This window comes from Aethalodelphis obliquidens, unplaced genomic scaffold (genome assembly GCF_003676395.1).
Source record: "Aethalodelphis obliquidens isolate GAN/ISIS:26980383/991018 unplaced genomic scaffold, ASM367639v1 scaffold17, whole genome shotgun sequence".
Taxonomy (NCBI): domain Eukaryota; kingdom Metazoa; phylum Chordata; class Mammalia; order Artiodactyla; family Delphinidae; genus Aethalodelphis; species Aethalodelphis obliquidens.
This window is the reverse complement of record NW_020837961.1, coordinates 1,302,546-1,327,884: the sequence shown is the minus strand read 5'-3', so window position 1 is coordinate 1,327,884 and position 25,339 is coordinate 1,302,546. Positions and strand designations below refer to the sequence as shown.

The 25,339-nt window shown below is 41.1% G+C and overlaps 1 protein-coding gene across 2 annotated transcripts in view; it reads right to left on the bottom strand.

Annotated features, from left to right (window-relative positions):
* Positions 1-6,980, bottom strand: part of GLRB (glycine receptor beta) — a 69,438-nt gene extending 62,458 nt beyond the window's left edge. Inside the window, exons 1-2 of one of the 2 annotated variants that reach the window (XM_027116809.1) lie at positions 6,809-6,980; positions 4,725-4,875 (exon numbers count right to left, since the gene is read on the bottom strand). In XM_027116809.1, the coding sequence (XP_026972610.1) occupies positions 4,725-4,846 (122 nt within the window). In that variant the 5' untranslated portion in view covers positions 4,847-4,875; positions 6,809-6,980. The remainder of the gene's footprint in view (positions 1-4,724; positions 4,876-6,808) is intronic. The other variant, XM_027116808.1, reaches the window with a different exon arrangement.
* Between the last annotated feature and the right edge of the window lie 18,359 nt (positions 6,981-25,339).

The window sequence follows — 25,339 nt, the reverse complement described above, 5'->3', positions numbered from 1 at the left end:
TGTTTCCTCTGTATAGTTTATTTTAGTCATTGATATGATGTTTATCACGAGAAGGCCAAACTTTCACCAGGAAGCATCTTCCAGGCTGAAGACGCTCTACCAATAACCTAGACATTAACTCCCTTCTTCTCCTTATATTAAGACTATATGTCTAAATACTGTCCAGGGAGATCATATAAATTATTTTCAAGTACTGTAACAAAATCCAGATACAGTGACTTGTAAGGGTCAACGATCTCGAGTTTGTATTCACTCTTTAACCAAATGTTTATGGCATGTACATTTTGAACCAGGCACGATGTTGATGTCTGGTGACTAAGTCAGTAAGACAAGCCCTCGCGGAGTTTACCATCTAGTAGGGGGAGCAGACAATTACAGCTGATGTCACCACGTAGTTTTATAAGCAGGATAGGCAATTAGGGAACCTCGAAGGCACAGAGTGTGATTGTCTAAATCAGACTGTCAGGATTAAGAAAGGTTTATACTCCAATAAAGATGTTAAAAAAAAATAGATATCCACCTTGCAAGATGGGTTATGAAAATCAGTCAGGATTAAAATGTTATAGAATCTATAATTTAACCATTTCATAATGTTTAAAAAACAAAAATAAATCTATCCTTGTACTTAGCATGTAATAAAATAATATTATATGTAGCTGAAATTATGTTATTTAGGAAGCAAGGATGGCCTGGAGTCTTTTGCTAGTGTCTGTTTGCGCATATATTCAGTGCATTATGGTGTTAGGCGTCTGTGAATAAGTAAGCAAGAGTCACGTGCAATAATTCAGAAATGATTCCATTAATGGTCAGAATTTTTCTGCATATTTAAAGAAAGTAAAAGCATATGAATATGCGTGTGTATATATATAGGCATATACATGCGCACATATAGAGAGATTTCTGATTCAGCGGCCAGCATTAATTTTAATTTTTTGTTAATAGGTGGTGGAAATAGTAAACACTTTATAATATGGAAAAAAAAAAAAAAAGGTTTCCCAAAGGAGACAACAAAGTTTGAGTGTGGGGTCATTACGGGACAGTCAGATTCAAGTGTTGGATGTATGGATGTGGTGCTCTTCAGAGAGATCTGGGCCGGGCACACAGATACGGGAGTCGACAGCGAACACGTGGTATTTACCGCTGTGGATTTTCATAAGACCACTGAGGCAAGGGTTAACTCATGGAAGAAGGAAACCTCTGGCATTTTGGTAAAGGGAAGAACACTTCGGAAGTATGAAAGAGCAAGCGTGTATGAGACTTGAGTAAGGGCGAGATCGGGATGCAAAGAGACAGACGGAGGAGTCAGAGGCCAGTTCAGCAAGAGTTTTGTGTGCTGAAAGAAATCAGAACCTTTCCCAAAGCTTATGGAGTCCCTCAGGGGACTCTGAGCGCTGGAGTGGCTTGAGTACGCTGTGGAAAATACACTCTAGGGTCAGGGTGGGGTAGGAACTGGTGGAGGAAGCCAAGAAGAGGGAGACCAATAACGAGCTCACTAGAAGGGCTGGGGGGAGAAGTGACAGCGGCGTCACGATGGGGATGGAAGTGAGGGACACACTCACAAGATGGCGCAGACTCTGAACGTGGAAGTCTCGGCAACGACTGGACTTGAGAAGCTAAGGTAGAAAGAGGGGGTCCTAGGTAACCCCTAGGATCTGAGTTTGGATGGCAAAGGATGCAAATGGAAACACTGTATTAGGAGACGTGGGGAGGATTTCTGTACTCGGGTTTTTATCATTTTGAATTGAGTTTTAAGATCAAGATGGGATAACCAGGTAGAAGTGGTGGATGTATGGGTACATTCTTCAGAGAGGCTGGGCTGCATACAGCACCTTAGGCGTTAACGGTGCACAGATGGAGGTACAGCCAGAGATTTGGACAAAATCGCTGAGGCAGAACGTATAGGAAATCAGAAGACCAATAGATTCAGGTCAGTGTCAAATTCAAGCTTTAAAATAAAAAGCTAAACAGTGTCCAAGGACTTAATCTAAAACATAGCTTCTAATTTAAAGTTTACTGTGTATTTATTAATATATACTGAATTTCTAAAATTTTGGGACTCAAATTTATCAGGTAGTTTGGCAACCTGGTACCGCTGCTCCAGTTACACACCAAAAAACAATGAATAACAGCATAAATTTATCATTTTCGAGCTTCTCAAAACAATTAAAGGTTAAAAAAATAATAAAAAGCCAGGGAGAGAGTATCATACGATTCCAGCTCCACATCAACCTAGAGTACGAAGGGTCCTTTCTACATTTAGAAACAGTTTTCCTCTTATTTCCAATCTTTGGGAAGAAACGTTTCAAGAATAAAAAGGGAAGTTTCTGCTCCTGTTTACTACACGCGCACAACACATCAACTGCATATATCCGTTCAACACCATTGCTCTTCAACTCTATTCAAAAAAAAATGTAAAGAAATCAGAACATCACTGGGCAAGATTTCACCATATTGAGGAGTGTATGGAAGCCTGTACGTAACTTCCGGGTTTTGTGATCTCAAATATTCCTCTTAATCAAGATGTTTTATGCTTAGTCAGCTTACACAGGATGGGCAAACTGGACCATCCGCTGAGAAACAAATAGTCTGCAGCCCGTTATTGTAACTGAGATTCCCAACCTGGATATTCAAAGAAATTTAATACAATGGATCCAACAAAAGCCAGAGAAAACCTTAGCCTTCAGAAGTTCAGTGACCATGAACTCAAAATTCTTAGTAAAATGCTCAAACAAAAAATATGCAAATGTAATTCTCCAAAGTACATCTACTTTTTAATAAGCTGGCTTTGGGGCAGCATCACCAGGGCTCCTGTTAATAAAGCTTTATTCAGTCTCATAATTGCAAGAAAGTAAGTAATATAATCAAAATTTGAAAACTGTGGTAGAAAATTTCTAGAAAATTTAATTTCTCAACATACCTAAAACACTGCAATACGGGCGCACCACGTGTATGCTGGGCCTTCCACTTGGAGGTTTCCATATGCACCAAAGAGAACCTTCATTGTTTCACTCTTTATCTATCAGATTTAATGTTAAAAATCTGTCCTAACCAGAGACAGCCTAAGCATATACAGTCAGTTTACATATAAGGCAAGAGCGCAGTTCTGGGAAGAAATAGGATGCCCTCTAAAAGACTATTGTAAGGTACACGGCAGCCGTAAGGCTTGCAGTTGCCACATTCAGAGCTGTGATTCATGACATTTAACAGGATGGGGGGGCGGGGGGGGGGGAAGCAGGCTGGGGCGAGGGAGACAGGAGCCCCATCAGCTTCCACAGAGAGCGGAACCCGACTGACCACAGATGGCTTGAGTCCACACACAGGATCAGCGCGCCTTCAAGACAAATACAAGAGTTCACATCAATACGCCAAGATTTATCCAACAAAACGTTAAAATGAAGGCTATTCAAAATATGACAAGGTGTCCTTATCCTTGGGAAGAGTAAGGCCTGACCGTGTCCAGTTCCCGAAAACGCGAGTCCCCTGGTTGCAGCTCAAACACTCTTATCTGTGAAGATGAGTCACACTCAGTAGGGCGGATGGGGCCATCCTGTCAGACCCAGAAGCCTGGCCCTGACGTCAGGCTGTGTAGACTGGAAGAAGCAGGACTATTAACGCTGAAAACTAGGACGTATTTCTTAACAGAGAGCTTTACGTACTATGGGACTTTATATGGGTCATCATACCGTCCCCAGACCTTCCGTCTCACATATTCATACAGACGTCCATTCCAAAATACCAACTCTAATATCCTTTCTTTACAAAATTTACTTCCCAGAAGGTATCTTAATAATTCTTATGAAACATCTATGAAACTATAATAATCAATATTTAAGTAGTGATGATGCTGGAATAATGTTACCTGAGATCAATATAGCACTTCGGAAATCTTAATGTAAAAATAACCAGTACCAGCAACTTAATTCTTCCTCCACATTACTGCATACGTTTTAACATTATTACTTAAAAGCACATATTCTGTGAAGGTTATTGATTTATATACTGTTCAATTGTTCTAACTATTGGGTATTATTTACTGTTATTCACCAGTAATAGTAACACTTTATTTTTTTTTAAAATGGAGTCCAAACCATAAAATTTTTTTGCTGTTTTTTTTCTGAGTGGGGAGGGAGTGGGAATTGGATTTAGATTTAGTTTTTACAGGTAACTTCAAATTTAATGACATTTTTTGAGAAATATACTTATTTCCTAAGATAAATCTTTTACCCAAAAAAACCCCATTGAAATGGAAAATGGACCTACCATGTAATTCTTCTCCTGCCATGCCTTAATGTGAATTAAATAGACCTTAAAATCATAGTCTAGCAATCTGATTTTTTAAATGAATATTCAATTTCAGTAGTATTTTTTTTCAAAGTCAACTTTTTGAACTAGCATTTGCTCAAAGCAGGGAATCTCAGTAACCAGCGAAAGTTGCACATTCAGGGTAAGAAAGAAATAGAAACTTTTTTCTACTTTTATAAAAGATGTATGAAAATTACAGAAGCCCAGGGCACGAACAAAACTTTATAAAACTTTACCTTTATCATACTGAGAATTAGCTTTCCCATTGTAAAGCCCTCTTCACTTTGTCACTTTCTACCTATGAAACAAATGGGTGCAATTCTAATAGGGAAAGTTCTGTTGCCATGTGTTTCAATAAACCACTTTGATGAAAAATGCAATAATATTTCTCCATATAAGAATATAAGACATGAAGAACATACGATGGGCATAGGTACTGCTTCTTTTTCCCCTTCCCTTTCTTTGAAGACTTCTCTTTAGAACAGGCTTCTTCAACACACAAGGAAATTAAAATAAAAAAGGCCACCGCCAATACAAACTTCATCTTGAAAAGTTAAATTTCAGGAGATCGATCTACAAGAAAGAACAAGAAAATGTTTACATTTATGAGGCAAACGGTAACTACACGACTCTTTAAGGAGTACGACCATTACTACCCAACGGACAAGGGTGTCTTGTACATCAAGTTCTCATTGCTTGTGGCAAACATCTGTCTTGCATACAGGTGTAAACATTAAGATTTTATCATATTTTGGGGCTTCCCGGGTGGCGCAGTGGTTGAGAATCTGCCTGCCAATGCAGGGGACACGGGTTCGAGCCCTGGTCTGGGAAGATCCCTCATGCCACGGAGCAACTAGGCCCGTGAGCTACAACTACTGAGCCTGCGCGTCTGGAGCCTGTGCTCCGCAACGAGAGGTCACGATAGTGAGAGGCCCGCGCACCACGATGAAGAGTGGCCCCCCGCTCGCTGCAACTAGAGAAAGTCCTCGCACAGAAACGAACACCCAACACAGCCAAAAATAAAAATAAATAAATATTTTTTTAAAAAAAAATTTTATCATATTTTAAGCTTATTGAATATATTTAGTATAATTTTCTATTCTTTCTCTTCTGAAGAAAAAACTCTGTAAGTTCCATCTTTGAAGTCCACTTTTAGACTTTTAAAATCATATCATGTGTGTTTTCATGTATAATTATGTACAGTGTCTGTGATTTGTTTTACTTGCATAAATGCTACTTGGCTTTAAAAAAAATTCTCATTGCTCAAACCTACAAGATACATGGAAAGATGTTTACACGGTTTTAAGATGGTTACGATGGACTAGGTCATTTAAATCAATGTTTTGTTTTTTAAATTTCCTCTGTTCTTTGACTTTCGCATGTATATTTTTTCAAAACCAATAAAACTATTCTCGAAGAAAAGATAATTCTAAGTATTAAAGGACTGATAGAGAAAAAAGAAAAAACTATTATCAAAGAGTTTCACTGTCTAAATTCATTGTTTTTATTTATGTACATTAAATTCGCAGTTACCTTTTACCCAAAAAAGGTGCTCATTGATTTAAGTTAGCTTTTGGCTTTCCCACTCACATGATACTGACATTTATCGTTCAAATGATGATTTCTGACTCCAGAAATTCTAGGCAACATTGTATGAAATAAAATAGCAAATATAGTCAGCCTTCTCCAAATACTCTTCTTAGTTGTATTTTAATAACATTTTCCATGCTCCAGGAGAACTACATTCTTGCCTATCTGATGCATTAAAAAAAAAAAAAAAAAAAAAAAAAACCTTTAAGCATCTCCTAAACCCTGTACTATTTAGACCTCTTCCGCATCTTTAATTCCCAAACCATAAACAGTGTCTCCTTCACTGTTTCCTGCACAGGAAGAGACCGGTCTACTCCTCAGCGTTCACGGAAGTCTCAGCTCCCCCTCATAATTTGGCTTCTCCTGTGTCACGTTTTTCATCTCTCTTCCTCCCAGGAAGTCTGATCTTCTCACGTTTCTCCTTCGCAGCCCTAAGCAAGCAGGAGGGGACGCCTCCCTGGTCCTCTCTCCCGAAGACGACGGAGGGGCTCACCAGGCCCACAGCTGCCCGCGGTCACCTCGCAGCACTGGACTGCCTGCCCCGCACCCCAGCCAGCGGCGGCATCCGGCCCCGACACCTGTGCCCACGGCCGCAGGGACTGCGCCCGCCTTCCCTCCCGGCGCCAGGAAGCCCGAGGCCGTCCTGGAGGTCTGAAGGGCGGAGAGAGAGATGCCACCCCGTCCTTCTGCGCCCACCCACACCTCCCGAAGGGGGCAGTGGCAGGGGCTGACGGGCCCCGCAGACCAAACGCCGCCGACTGCACCCCTGCGGCCAAGCTCACCTCCACCGCAGACTCGCGGGAGGCGCTGCGCCTCCGCCTCCCGCCGCCGCGGCGCCCCGCGCCCCGGCCAGGCCTCGCCAAAGGGGTGCTCATCCCGGACCCCCGCGCCACCCCTCCCCCCGGAGCCGACCTACCCTGGCGCCCCGCCCGCAGCCCCGGAGGACGCGCGCTCGGGCCGGACGCGCCGGTGCGGGGGGAGCGGCTGCGTCCCGTCCCCGCGTCCCCGTCCCCGCGTCCCCGAGATGGGCTGACGCGCCTGCTCCGGCCGCCGAGCCTGCGCCGTGTGGTCCGCGCCTGTGCGGTCGGGACGCTGCGCGGCCGCGGAACGGAGCGGGGACGGCGTTGGGGACGGAGAGGGGCACGGCGTTGGGGACCAAGAGGGGCACGGCGTTGGGGACGGAGTGGGACGGAGATGGGGACGGAGGTGGGGACGGAGTTGGGGACGGAGATGGGGACGAAGATGGGGACGGAGTTGGGGATGGAGATGGGGACGGAGATGGGGACGGAGATGATGGAGATGGAGTTGATGGGGACGGAGTTGATGGGGACGGAGTTCGGGACGGAGTTGGGGACGGAGTAGGGGACGGAGTTGATGGGGACGGAGTTGGGGACGGGGATGGGGATGGAGATGGGGACGGAGTTGGGGACAAAGATGGGGACGGAGTTGGGGACAGAGATGGGGACGGAGTTGGGGCCGGGGCCGGGGAGGGCAGGGGTGTGGATATTAACCCCTATTGGACATATTTGCAAATATCTTCTTCCATTCGGTAGGTTCCCTTTTCGTTTTGTTGATGGTTTCCTTTGCTGTGCAAAAGCTTTTTAGTTTGTGTCCCATTTGTTTATTTTTGCTTTTGTTGCTTTTGCTAGAGGAATCAGATCCAAAAAATATTGCTAAGACCAATGTCAAAGAGCATAGTGCCTAAGTTTTCTTCTCCGAATTCTATGGTTTCAGGGCTTACATTTTAAGTCTTTAATCCATTTTCAGTTTATTTTCGTATCTGGTATGGGAAAGTGTTCTAGTTTCATTCTTTTACATGTAGCTGTCCAGTTTTCCCAGCACCATTTATCAAAGAGGCTGTCTTTTCCCCATTGTGTATTCTTGCCTCCTTTGTCGTATTAATTGATCCTGTACATGTGGGCTTATTTCTAGGCTCTCTATTTTATTCCATTGCTCTATGTGTCTGTTTTTGTGCTAGCACCATACTGTTTTGATTACTATAACTGTGTAATATCATTTCAGATATGGGAGTGTGGTACCTCCAGCCTTGTCCTTTTTTCTCAAGATTGCTTTGGCTATTTGGGGTCTTTTGTGATTCCATACAAATTTTAGGATTATAAAATTCTGTGAAAAATGCCATGGGTACTTTGACAGGGGCGGCACTGATTCTGTAGATTGCTTTGGGTAGAAAATATATTTTAACAATATTAATTCTTCTAATATATGAATACTGTGTATCTATTTATTAGTATTGTCTTCAATTACTTTTATCAGTGTCTTACAGTTTTCAGAGTACAGATCTTCCACTTTCTTGGTTAAAGAAAGCATTCCTGGGCATTTTATTCTTTTTGGTGGATTGTAAATGGGATTGTTTTCTCAATTTCTCTTTCTGATATTTCATTATTGCTGTATAGAAATGGAACAGATTTCTGTATACTGATTTTGTATCTTGCAAATTTCTGAATTCATCAATTAGTTCTAATAGTTTTGTGGTGGGGTCTTTTGGGTTTTCTATATATGGTACCATGTCATCTGCAAATAGTGACAGTTTTACCCCTTCCTTTACAACCTGGATGTCTTTCATTTCTTCTTCTTGTCTGATTGCTGCGCTAGGATTTTCAATACTTCGTTAAATAGAAGTGGCAAGAGTGGGCATTCTCGTCTTGTTCCTGATCTTAGAGGAAAAGCTTTGATCTTTTTATCATTGAGTATGAGGTTAGCTGTGGGTTTGTCATAAATGGTCCTTATTATGTTTAGATATGTTTCCTCTGTACCAAATTTGTTGAGGGTTTTTAATCACAAATGGATTTTTAATTTTGTCAAATGCTCTTTCACATCTCTTGCGATGATCATGTGTTTATTCTTTGTTTTGTTAACGTGGTGCATCATATTGAATGATTTGTGGACATTGAAATATCCTTGCATCTCTGGAATAAGTCCCACTTTATCATGATGTATGATCCTTTTGATGTATGGTTGAATTTGGTTTGATAATATTTTGTTGAAGATTTCTGCATCTATGTTCATCAGGGACATTGGTCTGTAGTTTTCTTTTTTTGTAGTATCTTTTCCTGGTTTTGGTTTCAGTATAATGTTGGCCTCTAAGAATATGTCAGGAAGTGTTCCTTCCTCTTCACTTTTTTGGAACAGTTTGAGATGGATAGGTTTTAACTCTTCTTTCAACATTTGGTAGAATTCCCCTGTGAAGCTATCTTTTTTTTTATTTGGAGTTTTTTGATAACTGATTTGATTTCACTACTAGTAACTGGTCTGATCAGATTTTCTCTTTCTTCCTGATTCAGCCTTGAAATATTGTATGTTTTTAAGAATTCCCATTTCTGCTAGGTTGTTCAATTTATTGGCATATAACTGTTCATAGTATTCCCCTATGATTGTTTGTATTTCTGTGATATCAGTTGTAACCTCTCTTTCATTTCTAATTTTATTTACTGGGCCCTCTTTGTTTCTTGTTAAATCTGGCTAAAGGTTTATTAATTTTGTTTATCTTTTCAAAAAAGCAGGTCTTAGTTTCATCGATCTTTTCTATTGGTTTTTACTTTTGGTCTCTATTTCATGTATTTCTGCTCTGACTGCAAGTTATTTTAATACACTTATTATCTATGAAAAACCAGAGGCTCAGAGAAGGAATTTGTTTCTCCAGGATAATAGAGTTGAAGGGGAAGAGATAGGAGTATTTCACCTTTAATGTCCTATTAGAACATTAAAACTCCAGTTTTAGTTGCACATGAGTTAATGCAGCTTATTTTTTAGACATAGACTTGGCTTGTACAGAATTCCGGCTACAGTTTAGGAAGTTGAAGTAAAAGAGGCTGTTCTAGTAGTAGATCCAGAATTTTACTTCCAATGTCAGGTTGGTCCTAAAGATTAATGAATATGTGAATTGTTTTTCACTTAATTTTTCTTTCTGTTCCGTATAACAGCAATAATAATAATTATCATTTTCAGTGATTGAGGATGTACTATTTTCCAGGTGCTGCATAAATTTATTATCTCCTCTCCACCTTTATGAGGGCAATGCTCTTCTTATTACCATTCATAGATAAAGATCCAAAGGCATCATATAACTTTTCCCAAGTTTGTTAATAACATTCCTAATAAATGATTGAGAGAGCTATGCACCTAAGTATGTCTGATTTTGGAAGCTGGGCACTAAAAATATTTTTGTGTGGCTGTAAATTTTATATTTAATAGTAGCTAATGGCATCCAAAATAACATTTATATACAACCAAAACACATTAACTGTGATGTAATTTTGAGAAAATAAAAGTAGAAATATGAGTAAGAAACTCCTGTTTATGAATTTGAGTATTATATTCTGTCTCATCCAATTGAGGAAACAGTTCCGAACCATCAAAGGCCACTGTAACTTCTATTAATCCACCACAGCCCTTACCCCATAGAGAGGACCTATCTGTGATTGGAGGTGTATGGTTTTCAAGATTTTAATGTTTTGCCAGAATATTCACTGTAAAAGCAGTGACATTATATGATACAGCTTTTAGATAAATTAGAAATACTGTATGTCCTAAGTCCTTAGCAAAAGAAGAGGAAGAATTACTCACCTCTTTGTTAATGACATGATACTATTACCATACTTTAAGAATATGCCTTAGGAAAAAGCAAGTGAACTTAATGATTATTTAGTGTTATTGTTACCAAACTAAACTTGGGTCCACTTGCCCGTGTGCAGAAAAGCCAAACTACTGACACTGGGTTGTGGTGAAGGAAAGTACAGCATTTATTGCAGGGCAAAAGCAAGGAGAATGGGCAGCTCATGCTCAAAAGACCTGAACTCCCTAATGGCTTTCAGGGAAGGGTTTTAAAGGCCCCGTGAGGGAGGGGCTGCAGAGTGCATGATTAGCTCATGCACGATTCTCAGGTTGGCTGGCATCAAGGTGAGGTTTCAAGCATCATCAACCTTCTGGTTTCAAATGGTCTAGGGTCTGCGTTCTTACAGTCAGCACTTTTCATCTGGTGGGTCTGCTTCCTATAAAAAACAACCTAGGACTGTGTGTTGGACATCTATCTGTATCTTTCAGGGAACTGGGAGTTCAGTGATTCTGCTGTGTGGCTGGTTTATAGTCTAAATTGTTACCAGTTTCCAAGCCCAACAGCTAACCTTTGTTTCTACATCTTCATATTCCTAATCCTTAGCTCTTGACCCAGACTTTTACTTCAAAAAATCAAGGACACAGGAGCTTGTACACAGTTTCATTATCAAGGCTAGTCCAATATCAAAATCACTGATTTTCACCAAAGCTCTTAACATCCAGATAGATATTATGAAGCAACTGTCATCCACAGATCAGTTTGTGTGAATTATTTATTCTTTTTTGTTTTTTTTAAATAGGGGCAGAAAGTTGTATTGAAGCCATTTTTCTGTCTAGAAGAGTTAGTGTAAATAAGGTTACAGTTAGAAAGACATAGACCTGGAATTTAAACAGTGCAGCAATCCCCCATATAGCCATCGTAAAACAGTTATCAATAATTGAACATTTGCTTTATCTGTGTCTTTTTAAAGGTAGTTAAAGGCGTTGTCATGTTACTTCAATACTTGCTCCCATATGCATCTCTGGAAACCAGACACCTTCACACATTACCACAATGAAATTTTCACACGTAACAAAATGAAGAATCCCTTAGTATCACCTAAATTCTGCCCATAATTAAATTTTCCCAGTTATTTTAAAATATATATATATATATAAACATTTTAACATAAACATATATATTTTTTTCACATCATGCTTCTCTCTCTCTCGTGCCCTCTCTCGCTCATTCCTGCCTTTTCTGTGTGTGTTGAGTCTTTCATTCTTCTGCTTTGCAGTTAGCATGTGATAAACCAGCTCGTTCCTACCGCTCGAAGCCAGATGCTTCTCTGAAGCAATGATGACAGTTCCTGGGGCAGAAGCAGATGGCCAGTCACTCAGGCCCACAAATTTTCCAGTGAAACAGAATCTCTGCCAGAAGTATTTTCAGTTTTTACCAAGTCTGAACAAATAGTAGCCTCTTTTGACCAGCTCTGAATGTGCCCATCAGCAGTGCTGCAAGTCTGGGAAGATCTCATGCTCTCCTCCAGGAGTTCATGCCTTAAGTGTCCTGAACAACAGCTGTCTTCCCCGGTAACCAGAGCAGATGTGTCACATCAGTTTAGAAAGCAACCCAAAACCTGTCTTTTAGAAACTTGTAAATAGTGTCAATGTTCATTTCTTTTGCTTATTACCTCTTTCTTTTAAGACCTAGGTAAACAATTAATATTAGAGAAGTATTATCTATGGACAATATGAAGAATTTATTCCTCTAAGTTTTCTAATACCAAGCTACATCAACTGGAAGTTCCAAAAATGCACATTGCATGGATTCTAAATCTGTGTCTTTGTTGGAAGTGATTTTCTATTTGCCATACCAGTAAACTCCATTTACAATTTATGTCTATGATATGACAGATGATGACCAAGAACTGGCTTCCTATTTCAGCAATTTATTTTTTAGAATTAGTAAGTGAATGTATAATGGTTGTACAAATATTAAAAGTAAGCTATAGAAATAAAACTGTGGTATGTATCAAATTATTATGGTTTTAAAATAAGATTTAAAATCAGCCTCACCAAACAAAGTAAGCTCATCATGTTATCATTAAGTACAACTTTAGCTTGCCGTGGATTTTTTTTTTTTTTTTTTTCGGTACGCGGACCTCTCACTGTTGCGTCCTCTCCCGTTGCGGAGCACAGGCTCCGGACGCGCAGGCCCAGCGGCCATGGCTCACGGGCCCAGCCGCTCCGCGGCATGTGGGATCTTCCCGGACCGGGGCACGAACCCGCGTCCCCTGCATCGGCAGGCGGACTCTCAACCACTGCGCCACCAGGGAAGCCCGTGGATTTGGTTTTTTGGCATGTCGGAGTGTATGGCTTTATTTTATTAGTATATTAGTTACGTCTTTGTATTTTCATGACCCATCTCTCAAAAGATCATTTGAAAAGCCCTGGATGCATGACTTTCTTCTCAGAATCATGTGTTCCTTCTTGGAGACAGGGATTAGAGCCATAGTCACCAAAATAATTAGTCCAAAGAAGTGGGGGTGGGGGTGGGTGGGCAGAGACAATATTTTAATGATAAAAAGCAATATTGCTGGAATATTCTCTTCAGATTTTATGGTGAGCGGAGGTTCGTGGTGGTGTATATGTTTTTAAAATGATTTACTTTGGGGGCTTCCGTGGTGGTGCAGTGGTTAAGAATCTGCCTGCCAATGCCAGGGTTTTATCATTACGACAGAAGACTCATGTATGAGGTATTCACGGCTCCCTGAGGAGGGAGTGATGATTAACAGCCTGAGGGAAGGGAGACGATTACGATCTCTCATTGAGATGATGTCTCAGTTGGGTTTTAGAGAATCAGTGTGCCAGATTGACCAAAGGGAATTCCTACAAGTGGAAAGGTGGGTGTGGAGACATAGATATACAATACATGGTGTGGACATTTTTCCACAGAGTTTTATTTTTCTGGAACATAAAGAATTTGTGATTCAGGGAAGAGAGAGAATGACAGAAAATGAAGCTGGAGGGGTTCATGGACCAGACAAGTAAGGGCCTCATTTACAATGATGCTTATTTTATAGGTTGAAATAAAGCTGGGAAGGATCTTAAGAGAAGGGAATTATGTAATTGGATTTGTTTTGTAGAGTGATCACTTGAACAGCCATCTGGAGACAGTGTTGGGACAGACAAGAAGCAAGAAGACACTGAGGAAGTTGTCAGTAGGTAGCGTCTCAGGAAATAAAAAGAGTCCAGAGAATAAGGGAGACATCGATGACACAGACTTAAGGATGCACGATGGACCATGGTAGGATGAGGGTCGCAGAACCAAGCGTGCCAATGGCCAAAAACAGGCACGACAGGGAAGTTATTCCTGGCTTGTGTGTTTGGTTGGTTTTATTTCATTTCAGTGGCTGACAGGACGATAGAAACCGTGGTTGGGCAGTTTCAAGGAATAACTTTCGTATCGATATCCTGCACTACACTCCGATTGTCCTTCTGCTACCCTTCCCTGACAAAATTCCAATCCTGCGTGAAGCCCACGACCTGCTTTCTCCAAAACTGAGTGGACGGATTAATTACTTAACAGAACAGCTTTAATGGCATTTATAGCAGACGGGCCCTTTATGTGCTCGGCAATCTTACTACGTTTGCTCTGGTTTCCATGGTTATTTCATTCATTCTCCATGGTCCTCGAACTTCCATCACTCGGCGCCCTACTCACCCTCAACAGGTGACAAAACAGAAGGCAGCATTCACTCGACGTTCATTCAACAAACCTACCCATGATGAGAACTTTGCTTTTCTCCTCCACTCAGCTAACAGCAAACGTTTCCTCTCCATCTCTCCTCCCGTCCACCACCAGCTGCATCACCTTGCTTCGACTCTCAGCATCTTTCATGTATCCAGGAGCCGTGATGCTGCCTTCTCCTCGCCCTTTCCCTTACCTCCAGCTGCTCCCTTCCTATCAACCCCAGCACTAAACATAACACTCTCCAACATTTGAAAATAAGAACCTTCTCCCCAAAGCTAAGTAATTGACAATAAACTTTGGTGTTAAATGAAAACAAAGTCGTGGGAAACAGCATCCCGCCTCTGACACTCTCCATCTGCAATCGCGCTTGCTCCTTTTGCTAGACCGTGCTTTTCTCTCCTCACGTGATCAGCCTTATTATGCACTGGAGGGACAGCATTAGGACACCTGTGTATTGAAACGTCCTTGACCCAAGGTCAGTGCTGTATTAGTTTGCTGCAGCTGCCACAACAAAGTTACAAAGACCGGGTGACGTAAACAAGAGAAATGCAGCTTCTCACAGTTCTGGGGCTGGAAGGCTGAGACCACCACCCCACCAGGGTTTTCTCTGAGGTGTCTCTGCGTGGCTTGCTGATGGCGGCCCTCTTGCTTCCTGGCTGCATGGCCATCCCTGTGTTGTACACATCCTTGGTGTCTCCTCTGCTTCTTCTAAGAACACCAGTCCTGTTGGATGAGGGCTGTTCCCTCGCAACCTCGTTTTACCTTAATCATCTCTTGAAGACCTTATCTCCAAATATGGCTACATTCGGAGGTACCAGGGGTTGGAGCTATAACACATGCATTTGCGGGATGGGGGCGGGGCAGTAAACAATAAAGTTCATAACTTTATTGACTGCTACGTATTAGGTTATTGATTTCTTCTCTTATTCTGAAGGTGGAGGGAACCATTTCAGACCTATCATAACACCTGGACTTTGGTCATAGCACCTGGAATGCAGAAGAGAGATTCATGAGTGACAGGATTCTGCCAATGCCGTTGATACAGAGAACTGATTAAATGTGGAGGATAGTGAAAAGCGCTCAAAGGCAACTCGCAGTTTTTGAACTTTGATGAGTAGGTGGCCATTGGTATATCTACAGGAAGATGGAACAGAAGAAGTGCAATGGTGGGAAGAAGGATGAAGTGTTTTATTTCAGGGGCACTGAGATTGAGACAGCAAGCCAGTGCTTGGGAGAAAGTCAGGCAAGCAGAGGTGATATCAGGCACAATGCCAACCGATACCCTGAGGGAAAATACAGAATAAGACGTGCAGCCGTGTCTGCGGGGACGCTCACACTTAGAGGAAGAATGATGGGGAAATTGTTAAAATTGATAAGGAAACGAAATTCATGGAAGCAAAGAAAGGAGAGCGTTTAAAAAAAAAGAGAGAGAGAGAGAGAACTTCAGAGCCTAAGGCTTCAGTTTGCCATCTTCAATTAGTAAGATGGAGCTCATGGGAAAATGGGGTTGGGGGGTCGGGGGGGAAGGTCAGGGACCCAGAACAAGCAGGGATCCGCTACCTTACACCAGAAGCTTTATGAGCTGTATCTCTGACACTGAAGGCAGGTATCGGATTTCATTGGTTTCTGTGTTAGAGCCAGGTTTGAAATCTAGGTCTTTTCATTTTCATACCCTGCTTCATGTAAATGAGTCATAGTAAATTACCTATATGGACGTTAAAATAAATACATTTGAAGTCAAAACACAGTATTGAACAGAAAATAGAATTGGTAAGAATAAATGACAGATAGGTAGATAGATAGATACTTAGATACAGATAGACTCTAAAAAACATTAGTAGAAGCTAATTTCTACTAAGTAGCTTTTTTGACATTTTTCGACCTCATATGTAGCTCACCAAGTGCCAATAAGAGATCTCCATAAGCATTTATGAAGTTCTCATTGGTCAAAACTGATAGTCCCAAGTGAAAACTATTTAAACCAAGACAAAACAACTAACTGTACTTTTGATAAAAATTCTTCTGTCGTTCTTGTGTTCAATTTCTTTTATTTACTAATTCTAATTAATTCAACTCAGTTTCCTATGCTTTCTTTGTAGGTTATTGAAGCCTAGAATCTGGTTATTGAAAGTTCGTGAAGGTGGAAATGATAGATGCTTAGAACAATGACATCAGACAATACTTATTTTTAGTAAGAAAATTACTCTAATTAAAGCCGAAGAAATACCATATAGCTCATTTTAATTCTATTTTTCTTTCAATAAAAACATGTTTTGGGTATCCACTATGGGTCAAACATTGTGGAAGCAACTGAAATGTAAAAACTAGTAAGAAATGGTACTTACACTAAAGTGATCCAAAGTGAGGCAAACAGATATATTTATAAAACTATGTTACGTGTTGCCACTTAACACAACGGCTGGATCATCATAGGGAAATGGAAAAAGATGAAGCCAGAGAGGAGAGTATAACCAGATAATGAAGAACATTGAACAACATGCTTAAGAGTTTATTTTTATTTTATTCTGAAGACTATGAGAGCCATTGAAGAGCTTTCATTGGGAGATAAAAACGACCAGATTAACATTTAAGAAGTATGATCAGCAAAAGAACATGCTGATTTTGAATTGCTGTCAAATATTGAAGGGTGTCATTAAAATAGATTAAGCAAACAGTGTAATGAATTTGCACTGAGAGTAAATCTCTTTCAAAGTAACATATTGCGATTCCAAAATAACACAGCACCGTTATTTCAATTTTGTGCTATATTCATTACTTTTAGGTAATTTTATTAGAATAGAGGTAAAACTGATTCAAGAAGTTATTTATGGTATTTTTTTTAATGTAAATCTCTCCACTAACAAATTCTGTGCAAAACTTGACTGTCAACCAATCTCTCTCCGCGATTGATAGCCGGCTCTATCCCAATGGTGTGTGTTAAGTAATTTTGTACCTAAAACTTTTTAAAAATAAAAATAGTACTGGCCTAAAGGAAAATAATCTGAAAAAATATACATATATGTATATAATTGAATCACTTCGTACCTGAAACTAACATAATACTGTAAATCAACTCTACTTCTGTTTTAAAAAATAGAGCTGGCAAAAATAGTTGCTCTAACACAAATCAGTGTTACTCGAGGAAATTGCACCTGTGCTGCCATAACTGTAGCTGGGTTTGCTGAACCTCTGGGAGCCTGACGCCCGAGCAGGCGTGGAATGCGGGTACGTGCACACAAGGGACAGGCTTGCATTGGGAATACTTAAGGAGGAAGAAGAGAGACGTTTATATCTCAGGCTGAATTTGGAGCACCACTGGGGAACTTTTTCCACTAGATTTATGAATGAAAGTTTTTATCTTCCTAAGTATTGGAGAACTATATGACACAATAGGGTCGAAATTCCTAGCTATTTAATATAAACTTCTGTCCATGGATTTTGGAAAATTTCCAGATGAATAATACATTTGGATTGCACAAGGATAAAATATTTATTATCTTTTTTCTAGTCTAGAATATAATGACATGTATGTAGGAAGACAAACATATAACAACAGATCAATATGATACTTGAGATGTGAGTCTATGTCCCTTGGAAAAGTATGGGGTAGTTTTGTTTGTGTTTGAGTGTGTTTTACAAAGAAATGTAGGAATTCCAGAAATGATTCTTCATTTATTGCCATTCCATTATGGTTAGTATAATTCCAAGGGAAAATATGTGCAACTGATTGAGTTGTTTCCATCTGAAAACCAAGACAAAAGATGTGTCCTCCAGATGTCACACCAGGTACAGTGTTACTGATGGAATAGCTGAAAGCAAGGCTCGTGGAAGAACATATTTCAGATTTTACAGTAGGGGGCATTTAGTGTAGTTCCACTGATTTCCTTGTGAACACGTAACTGCTGCTTTTAGCAAATTCGTGGCTCCAAATGCGAATTGATCAGGAAGATGAGGGAAGCCAGGAAGGAGAAAGTATGCCAAGATTTAAGGAGGTCAAAAGAAACTGGAATGTTGACCCATGAGCAAAGCTCAGGAAATTTAATACTATTTCCATTGCTTTTGAGCAACGTATTTTATGATCTCCACATTGACAAGTAGGCCAAAATGTATTTCAAAAAATAGGCCTCTTCATTTTCACAATTTATCAGGATAATATTATTTTGTGAATAAATAGGGCGGTCTTGATTTGAGAATTTTCACTTGGCCAGATGCGAAATAAGAATTGAAGAGTTTTTCTAATACAAAGATATAGATATAGTTCTTTACTTCAGTTAATTGAAATGTGAGGCTCTCTTTTGCTTATAAAGATGAAATATTACACATTCTTCCGTCTTTGTCAGGCACACACTGCTGTGTTTTAGCAGATCTCAATATAAAAGGGTCGCTTTGTCTAATTTTTGTTATTCAAGAAGATGGAGAAAAGTTAATAACCAGCAAAAGAGTCTGTAAAGATGGCTTCCTATGCTACTAATAAATCCTTTTTTAAAAAAAATTACCTCTTTAGTCATTTGAGTGTGTGTGTGTGTGTGTGTGTGTGTGTGTGTGTGTGTGTTCTAAGAATTTGGGGCCAAGGACTACAGCTTAGGGAGAAGCAGGAGATCACCCTGTCTTGTAAAATGTGCTCTTTTCCAAGGGACCCTGCAAGCAGCAATGTCTGTCATGAGGCTGTGCAGTCTGAAAGGAGAGCCTGCTGCGGACACTAGGGTGATGACGTCCCAGGCTGTGCCCTTCACAGAGGAATGCCCCTTTCTGCTTTGTGATCATGGCTCAGGGAAAAGCATAAAGCTCTTAGCCATCCAGTCCCCCTAAGGAGGACCGGCCAGGGGAATGCGAAGCCAGGAGACGAATGCCCCTCTCTGCTCCCTCCCTAAGAGCTGACAAACCTGGAGGAGTCCAAATAGGGCCACTCGACCTACGGTCAGCTTGCCAGGCCATGGGGTCCTCACCAAATGATGACAGGATTCAAAATCCAGCTATGTGCCTTTCACAAGGCACAAGACAAAAACAAAGTCACATAGAAAGGCTAACAATAATGAAATGACTAAGGATGTATTAAACAAAAAATAATCTAAAAATCAAATAAAGTGAGCTATGACATGAAAAGCATTAAATGAGGCCAAAACCAAGTATATTTATAATGATAAAGACGAGATCGGGAGTTCCAGAGATCTGGGAAGAGCTTGGAAGTTGTTACTCCTAAGCTTACAGCAAGAAAAAGCTGAATAAACTGAAAATCAGTGATTTTTTTCTTAGACCTTTCAGAGAACTAAGTTCGTAGTGAAAGTCTCCATCCCAAAATCTGGAGCGACAGTCAACTCTAGAGCCTCATAGCTGAGATCTGCTTACCTGGAGCAGAAGCCCTTGGAGCTGTAAACAGATAGGAAGCCGTAAAGGTGATTTTGACAAATTATCGAGGCAGAGTGAGGACTAGTGTAAGAGTGAGATGCTTCTGGGGGCTGAGGTCCTAGCGAGCATCACACATCTTGGACTTTACCTTTAGGGACCTCCCCTGATTGTCACAGTGAAGACTGGAGAAAAGTTCCTTAGTGGCTCTGACAGGGGAAGGGAAGAGTGAGCTTTGCGGTAAATGCCCAGAGACTTTGCTATCACAAGAACCTACTCCCCCCGGGGAAAGACTTCCTCAGAGCCTGGTCCCTGTCTTCCTAAGAGGAGAAGCCATACAAGAAAAAACACTCGTGAAGGTCACAGGCCAGAGATATAGGCCCCATGAAAGAGATTTAACTGGAAGTTTGTGGAATGCCCTCTGTCATCCATACCTTATTATAATAATAGTGGATTACAACTATTACAACTGCATACAAACAGACTCTCTAAGAAGTACTTAAGAAAGTCCAAAGTCAAGAAGGAAAAAAAAAATAAGGACACAAGACGAGTCTGAAGCCTTGTCACTTAACAGCCACAGCAAACACCAACTCCAAACCAGATTAGCACAAAACTACACCCTAAGGACCTATCACCTCACTTCCCATTATCCAGTAAAGCATGGTCAGATTTCATGAAAAAATTACAAGGCACATCAAAAAGTAAGAAAAAAACCGTCTGAAGAAACAACATGAGCGTCAGACCAGATCCAGATATGACAACAGGTATTGGCATTCTCAAGCAGGGAATTTAAAATAACTGTGATAAGGGAATTCCCTGGCAGTCCGGTGGTTAGGACTTGGTGATTTCATTGCCATGGGCCTGGGTTCAATCCCTGGTCAAGGAGCTAAGATCCCACAAGTTGTGTGGCATGGCCAAAAATAAAATAAAATTAAATTAAAAAATAAAATAACCATGATGAACATGATAAGGGCTCTAATGGGGACGGCAGCAACAAGGAAGATCAAGTGGGTGATGTAAACAGACAGATGGGAATTCTAAGAAAGAGTCAAAGGAAGTGCTAGAAATCTAAAAGACTGACAGAAATGAGGAATGCCTTTGATGACCTCGTCAGGAGACTGACGGCAAGGGAAGAAATAGCTTACCTAAAGAATGTTTGATAATCACAAATTTTCTTGCCTCATAAGCTAGCCTTAAGGCATGTAGAGCAAAAATTTCTATTAATAAAAAGAGAAGTACACAATTCTACCATCATGGTGGGAGATTTTAATATACATCTTTCAGAAATTGTCAGATGAAGTGGACAAAAAAGGTAAAAGGTATAGAATTTGTTTGCTTTTTGCTTCTTCTATCTGCTTTGTTAACAAGATATACGATGCTCCTTGCCTCTGAGTAGGTCTGTGCTGCATGAAATATGAAGTAACTGGAATCGCTCTCCATTTTGTCTCCCTATTGTCCGTCCTCCCTCCCCCTTTCCCATCTCTGTCTGGATTGGGACCAGATGCTGAGGATAGAATTCGAATGAAACAATTAACTGATTGATCTAATACAGATAGAATTTTATAGCCAATAACAAAGGAAAAAATCACAAAGAAATGTCAACAATCCACAGATATTCTTACCCCAGACCCTAATTCTTCGCCCCTACAGTAGTAGACATTGGCTATGTGTAAGGCCACAACGAATAACTCAATTCATTTCTGGAAGAAGAATCTATACAGGCCTCATTTTCAAGCTACAATGCAATAAACTAGATATTAGCTACAAATGACTCAAAACACATACATACACATAAATCACTACATTCCAAAATTTATAATCCATTTCTAAATAAAATGAGTTAAAGAGGAATCAAAACAAATATATATATATATGAACTTTAAAACTTAATCATGAATCTCCACATTTCAAAAATAATGGAGTTAGACCAAAGCAGTACTAAGAGGAAAATTTATGACTAGAAATACACTCATTATAATTCAAGAATATTTTAAATAAATGAATTAAACATTCAGTCCAAGAAATTACAAAGAAGAACAAGGTTAATTTTCTTTTAAATATAGACAATAAAATCAAAAGTAAAAATTAAAATAAATAATAAGGAAATAATGTCTGGCCAAGTAGTATTTTTATCAGAATAAATGTTGGTAGCAACATATTATTAGTAATGAGAAAACAGAAAGAAAAAGTAAATTCAGTTGCCGTAGATGATGACAGCCAAGTATATAAATGACAAGAATTGATTCAAGAAGACATAGAAAACACAAAACACCAGTACCCACAGACTATATTGAAAAGAATACTGGATTTTCTATTGCAGGGATTGACAAACGTTTTTCTGTAAAGACTCAGATAACGAATACAGGAAGTCCCCTACGTACAAACCTTCAAGTTGCGAACTTTCAAAGCGCGAACATGCGTTTGCACGTCCAGTCACGTAACTTAGTTCACGTGTCTGGCGTACATTGTCACGTGCGTGCATCCTCTACAAGTGGCTGTGCTGTTGTGTACTTTACTGTACAGGACTTTAGAGAGTACAGTAGCACAGTAACTTTATTTCAAGATCAGGATGTCTGGAAGCAAGTGTAAAAGCAGCGGTGAAGTGGCTGGTACTGCTAAGAAGCACCGGGAATAGGAGGCCCAGAGAAAGGATGAAGAGAGACAAGAGGAAGAGAAGCAACTGAAGAACTGAAGAGATTCACGACACAGGAAATGGCAGGGGATTTTCTTTATTTGAGGAGGCACTGTTAGTTTTTGAGGCACAGGATCTGAAGGTAGAAAGGTACACGAAGGTCGCAGCGTCTGTTCCGCATGCAATCCAGTGCTACCACGTTATCTATGATGAGAAAAAAAGAGCTGCTACCCAGACATCGCTGGATCGTTTTTTCAAGAGGGTAGATAGAACTGAATCCAGCAAGGAACCGGAACCTGTGCCGTCAGCGTCAGGCGTGAGTGAAATGGCAGCTGGCCCTCCGTCTCCGATTGCTGAGGATCCTTCAGCTCTACCATCTCCCACCTCCTCTCCCTCCTCCAGTCAGTAACTCTTCTCGCCTGTTCACTCGATGCCAGCCCCTGGATGCCAGCTGTTGTGCTGCACTGCTGTACTTTTCAAGGTGCTGTACTGTAAGACTAAAATTGTTTTCTTTATTTTGTGTTTGTTTTTTATGTATTGTTTGTGTGGAAAGTATTATAAACCTATACAGTACGGTGCTAGATAGCCGGTTGTGTTAGTTGGTGCCTAGGCTAAACCTGTCAGACTTACGAACAAATTGGACTTACGAACGCTCTCTCGGAACAGAACTCGTTCACATGTAGGGGACTTACTGTATTTGAAATTTTGCCAGCAAGGTTGTCTCTGTTACAAATACACAGTTCTGGAGATCTATAAAGATGGCAGGATAAAGGGACATGGAGCTCACCTGCCCCCAGGAACACATCCAAAAAACCTACATGGGAAACAATTCTCACGGAAAACTAGATACTGGCAGAAGGACTCCTGTACAACCAAGGCTGAGGAAAGCCGGACAGGCAATCAGAATGGAAGGAAAGCAATCAGGTCAGGACCTGGGCCACTGTGAGGGGACTCGGAGGAAAAGGGAGAACACACAGGTAGACATTTGCCCCAGGGACTGAGCTGTGAGAGCCACAGATTGGGGGCCCCAGTCCTGGGACCCCCTGCGGGAAGGCAAGCCCCCCTTGCTGATTGGAGGGACACTGGGACCCACAGGAGGGCAGCAGGAAGCCTGAGGATGGCCTGTGCCGGCTTGTCCCAGGCCGGAGATAGGTCTGCTCTGTGGCTGCTAGGTTTCCCACACTGGCCTCGGCTCCAGCTGAGCAAACACTATGGTCCCAGGCACAGGGCAGCGCCGGGTCTGGGACGGCCACAGGTGGGCAGAAGACTTGACCATGGGACATCGAGGCCCCACGATCTGGGGGCGGAGCCCGGGTGGGGCTGCAGTGCCATTGTGGGCGCTCGCCTTAGGGGCACATTAGAAGCTGCCAAGCCCTGGGACAGGGGTCTCCACTTCAGCCCCACCCCCGGCCAAGGCGGCCAGCACACTGCGGACAAAGACACGAGTCGCATCCATGTCAAGTCCCGCCACGGGCACTGGACACACAGTCTCCGCAGGGACGCTCCCACATAAAAACTCCACCTCAAGACCTCAGCAGGTAACTGGTTCACCAAAATTCATAGAGGCAGAGGAAGTTAAACGAAATGAAAAGGCAGAGGATCTGCTCTCAATCGAAAGAGTGAGAGAAAAACCATAAAAAAAATAATGAAACAGAAATAAACAGGTTACCAGGTAAAGAATTCAAAGCATTGGAAAAAATAATGCTAACTGAATTAGGGAAAAGAATGAATGTACAAAGTGAAAATTTTAGCAAGGAACTAGAAAATACAAAACAGACCCAATCAGAAATAAAGGATTCAATACCGGAATAAAAAAACACACTGGAAGGAATGAATAGAAGACTAAGTGTTACAGGAGAATGCCTAAGTGATCTGGAAGAGAGAATAATGCAAATCATCCAACCACAACAGCAGAAAGAAAATCACATTTTAAAAAGTAAAAAAAGGGCTTCCCTTGTGGCGCAGTGGTTGAGAGTCCGCCTGCCGATGCAGGGGACACGGGTTCATGCCCCGGTCCGGGAAGATCCCACATACCGCGGAGCGGCTGCGCCCGTGAGCCATGGCCGCTGAGCCTGCGCGTCCGGAGCCTGTGCTCCGCAGCGGGAGAGGCCACAACAGTGAGAGGCCCGCGTACCGCAAAAAAAATAAAAATAAAAACATTTGAAGAGATCTCTGGGAAAACAATAAGAATACCAACATTTGCATTATAGGGGACCCATAAAGGGACGAGAGAGGATTGAAAATGTACTTGAGGAAATTCGTATTTTATCACTTTCAATCGTCACAAAACCCTTACGGTGCGCTATTATTGTTTTCGTTTTGTAGATGTAGACTGGGGACATAAAGGAAAAGAATTTAGTTCAAAGTAATGTCTTCAACAATGATTCAATTTTAGCAAAATATCTTATGCTAGAAAACTATATTTCTTGTCATATAAATTTCCTGTGGACTATTAGGAAATTATTTTATCGATGGAAATAACAAGGTCCAAGGAAGTTAAGTAACCTGCCCCAGGTTGCATACTCAGTAAATGCGAAGTTACCAGTATTGTACAGATTTATAGTTCTGAAACACACACACCCTGCCGGACCTGGATTAAAGTGGAGAAACCTGTAGATAATAGGGCATCACTGATGTGATGGTTCCCTGGATCTTTGTGGATTCTATTTCCCACCCTTCAGACCCATGGGTCTTATCAAGGCCTCCAAATCACTAACCACTTTGGCTCATCCAGTCCCGTTAGTATAATGGCATCACTATCATGGACCAATGTGATGTGCTGTGGTGCATCTAGAGGGCACAGATCTCCCTGGACCACATTGTGACACAGTGTGCCCTGGGGCAGAACTCTATATGTCTCTAAATGTCTTGTCTATTCCAAGTAAATGTGAACCATTTTTTCTTTAATTGAAGTACAGTTGATTTACAGTGTTGTGTTAGTTTCAGCTGTACAGCACAGTGATTCAGGTATAGTTCCCTGTGCTATACAGTAGGTCCTTGCTGTTTACCTATTTTAGATATAGTAGTGTGTATCTGTTAATCCCCCAATCCTAATTTATCCCTTGCCCCCTTTCCCCCTTTGGTAACCATCAGTTTGTTTTCTATGTCTGTGAGTCTACGTTTGTTTTGTAAATAAGTTCATTTGTATCATTCTTCTAGATTCC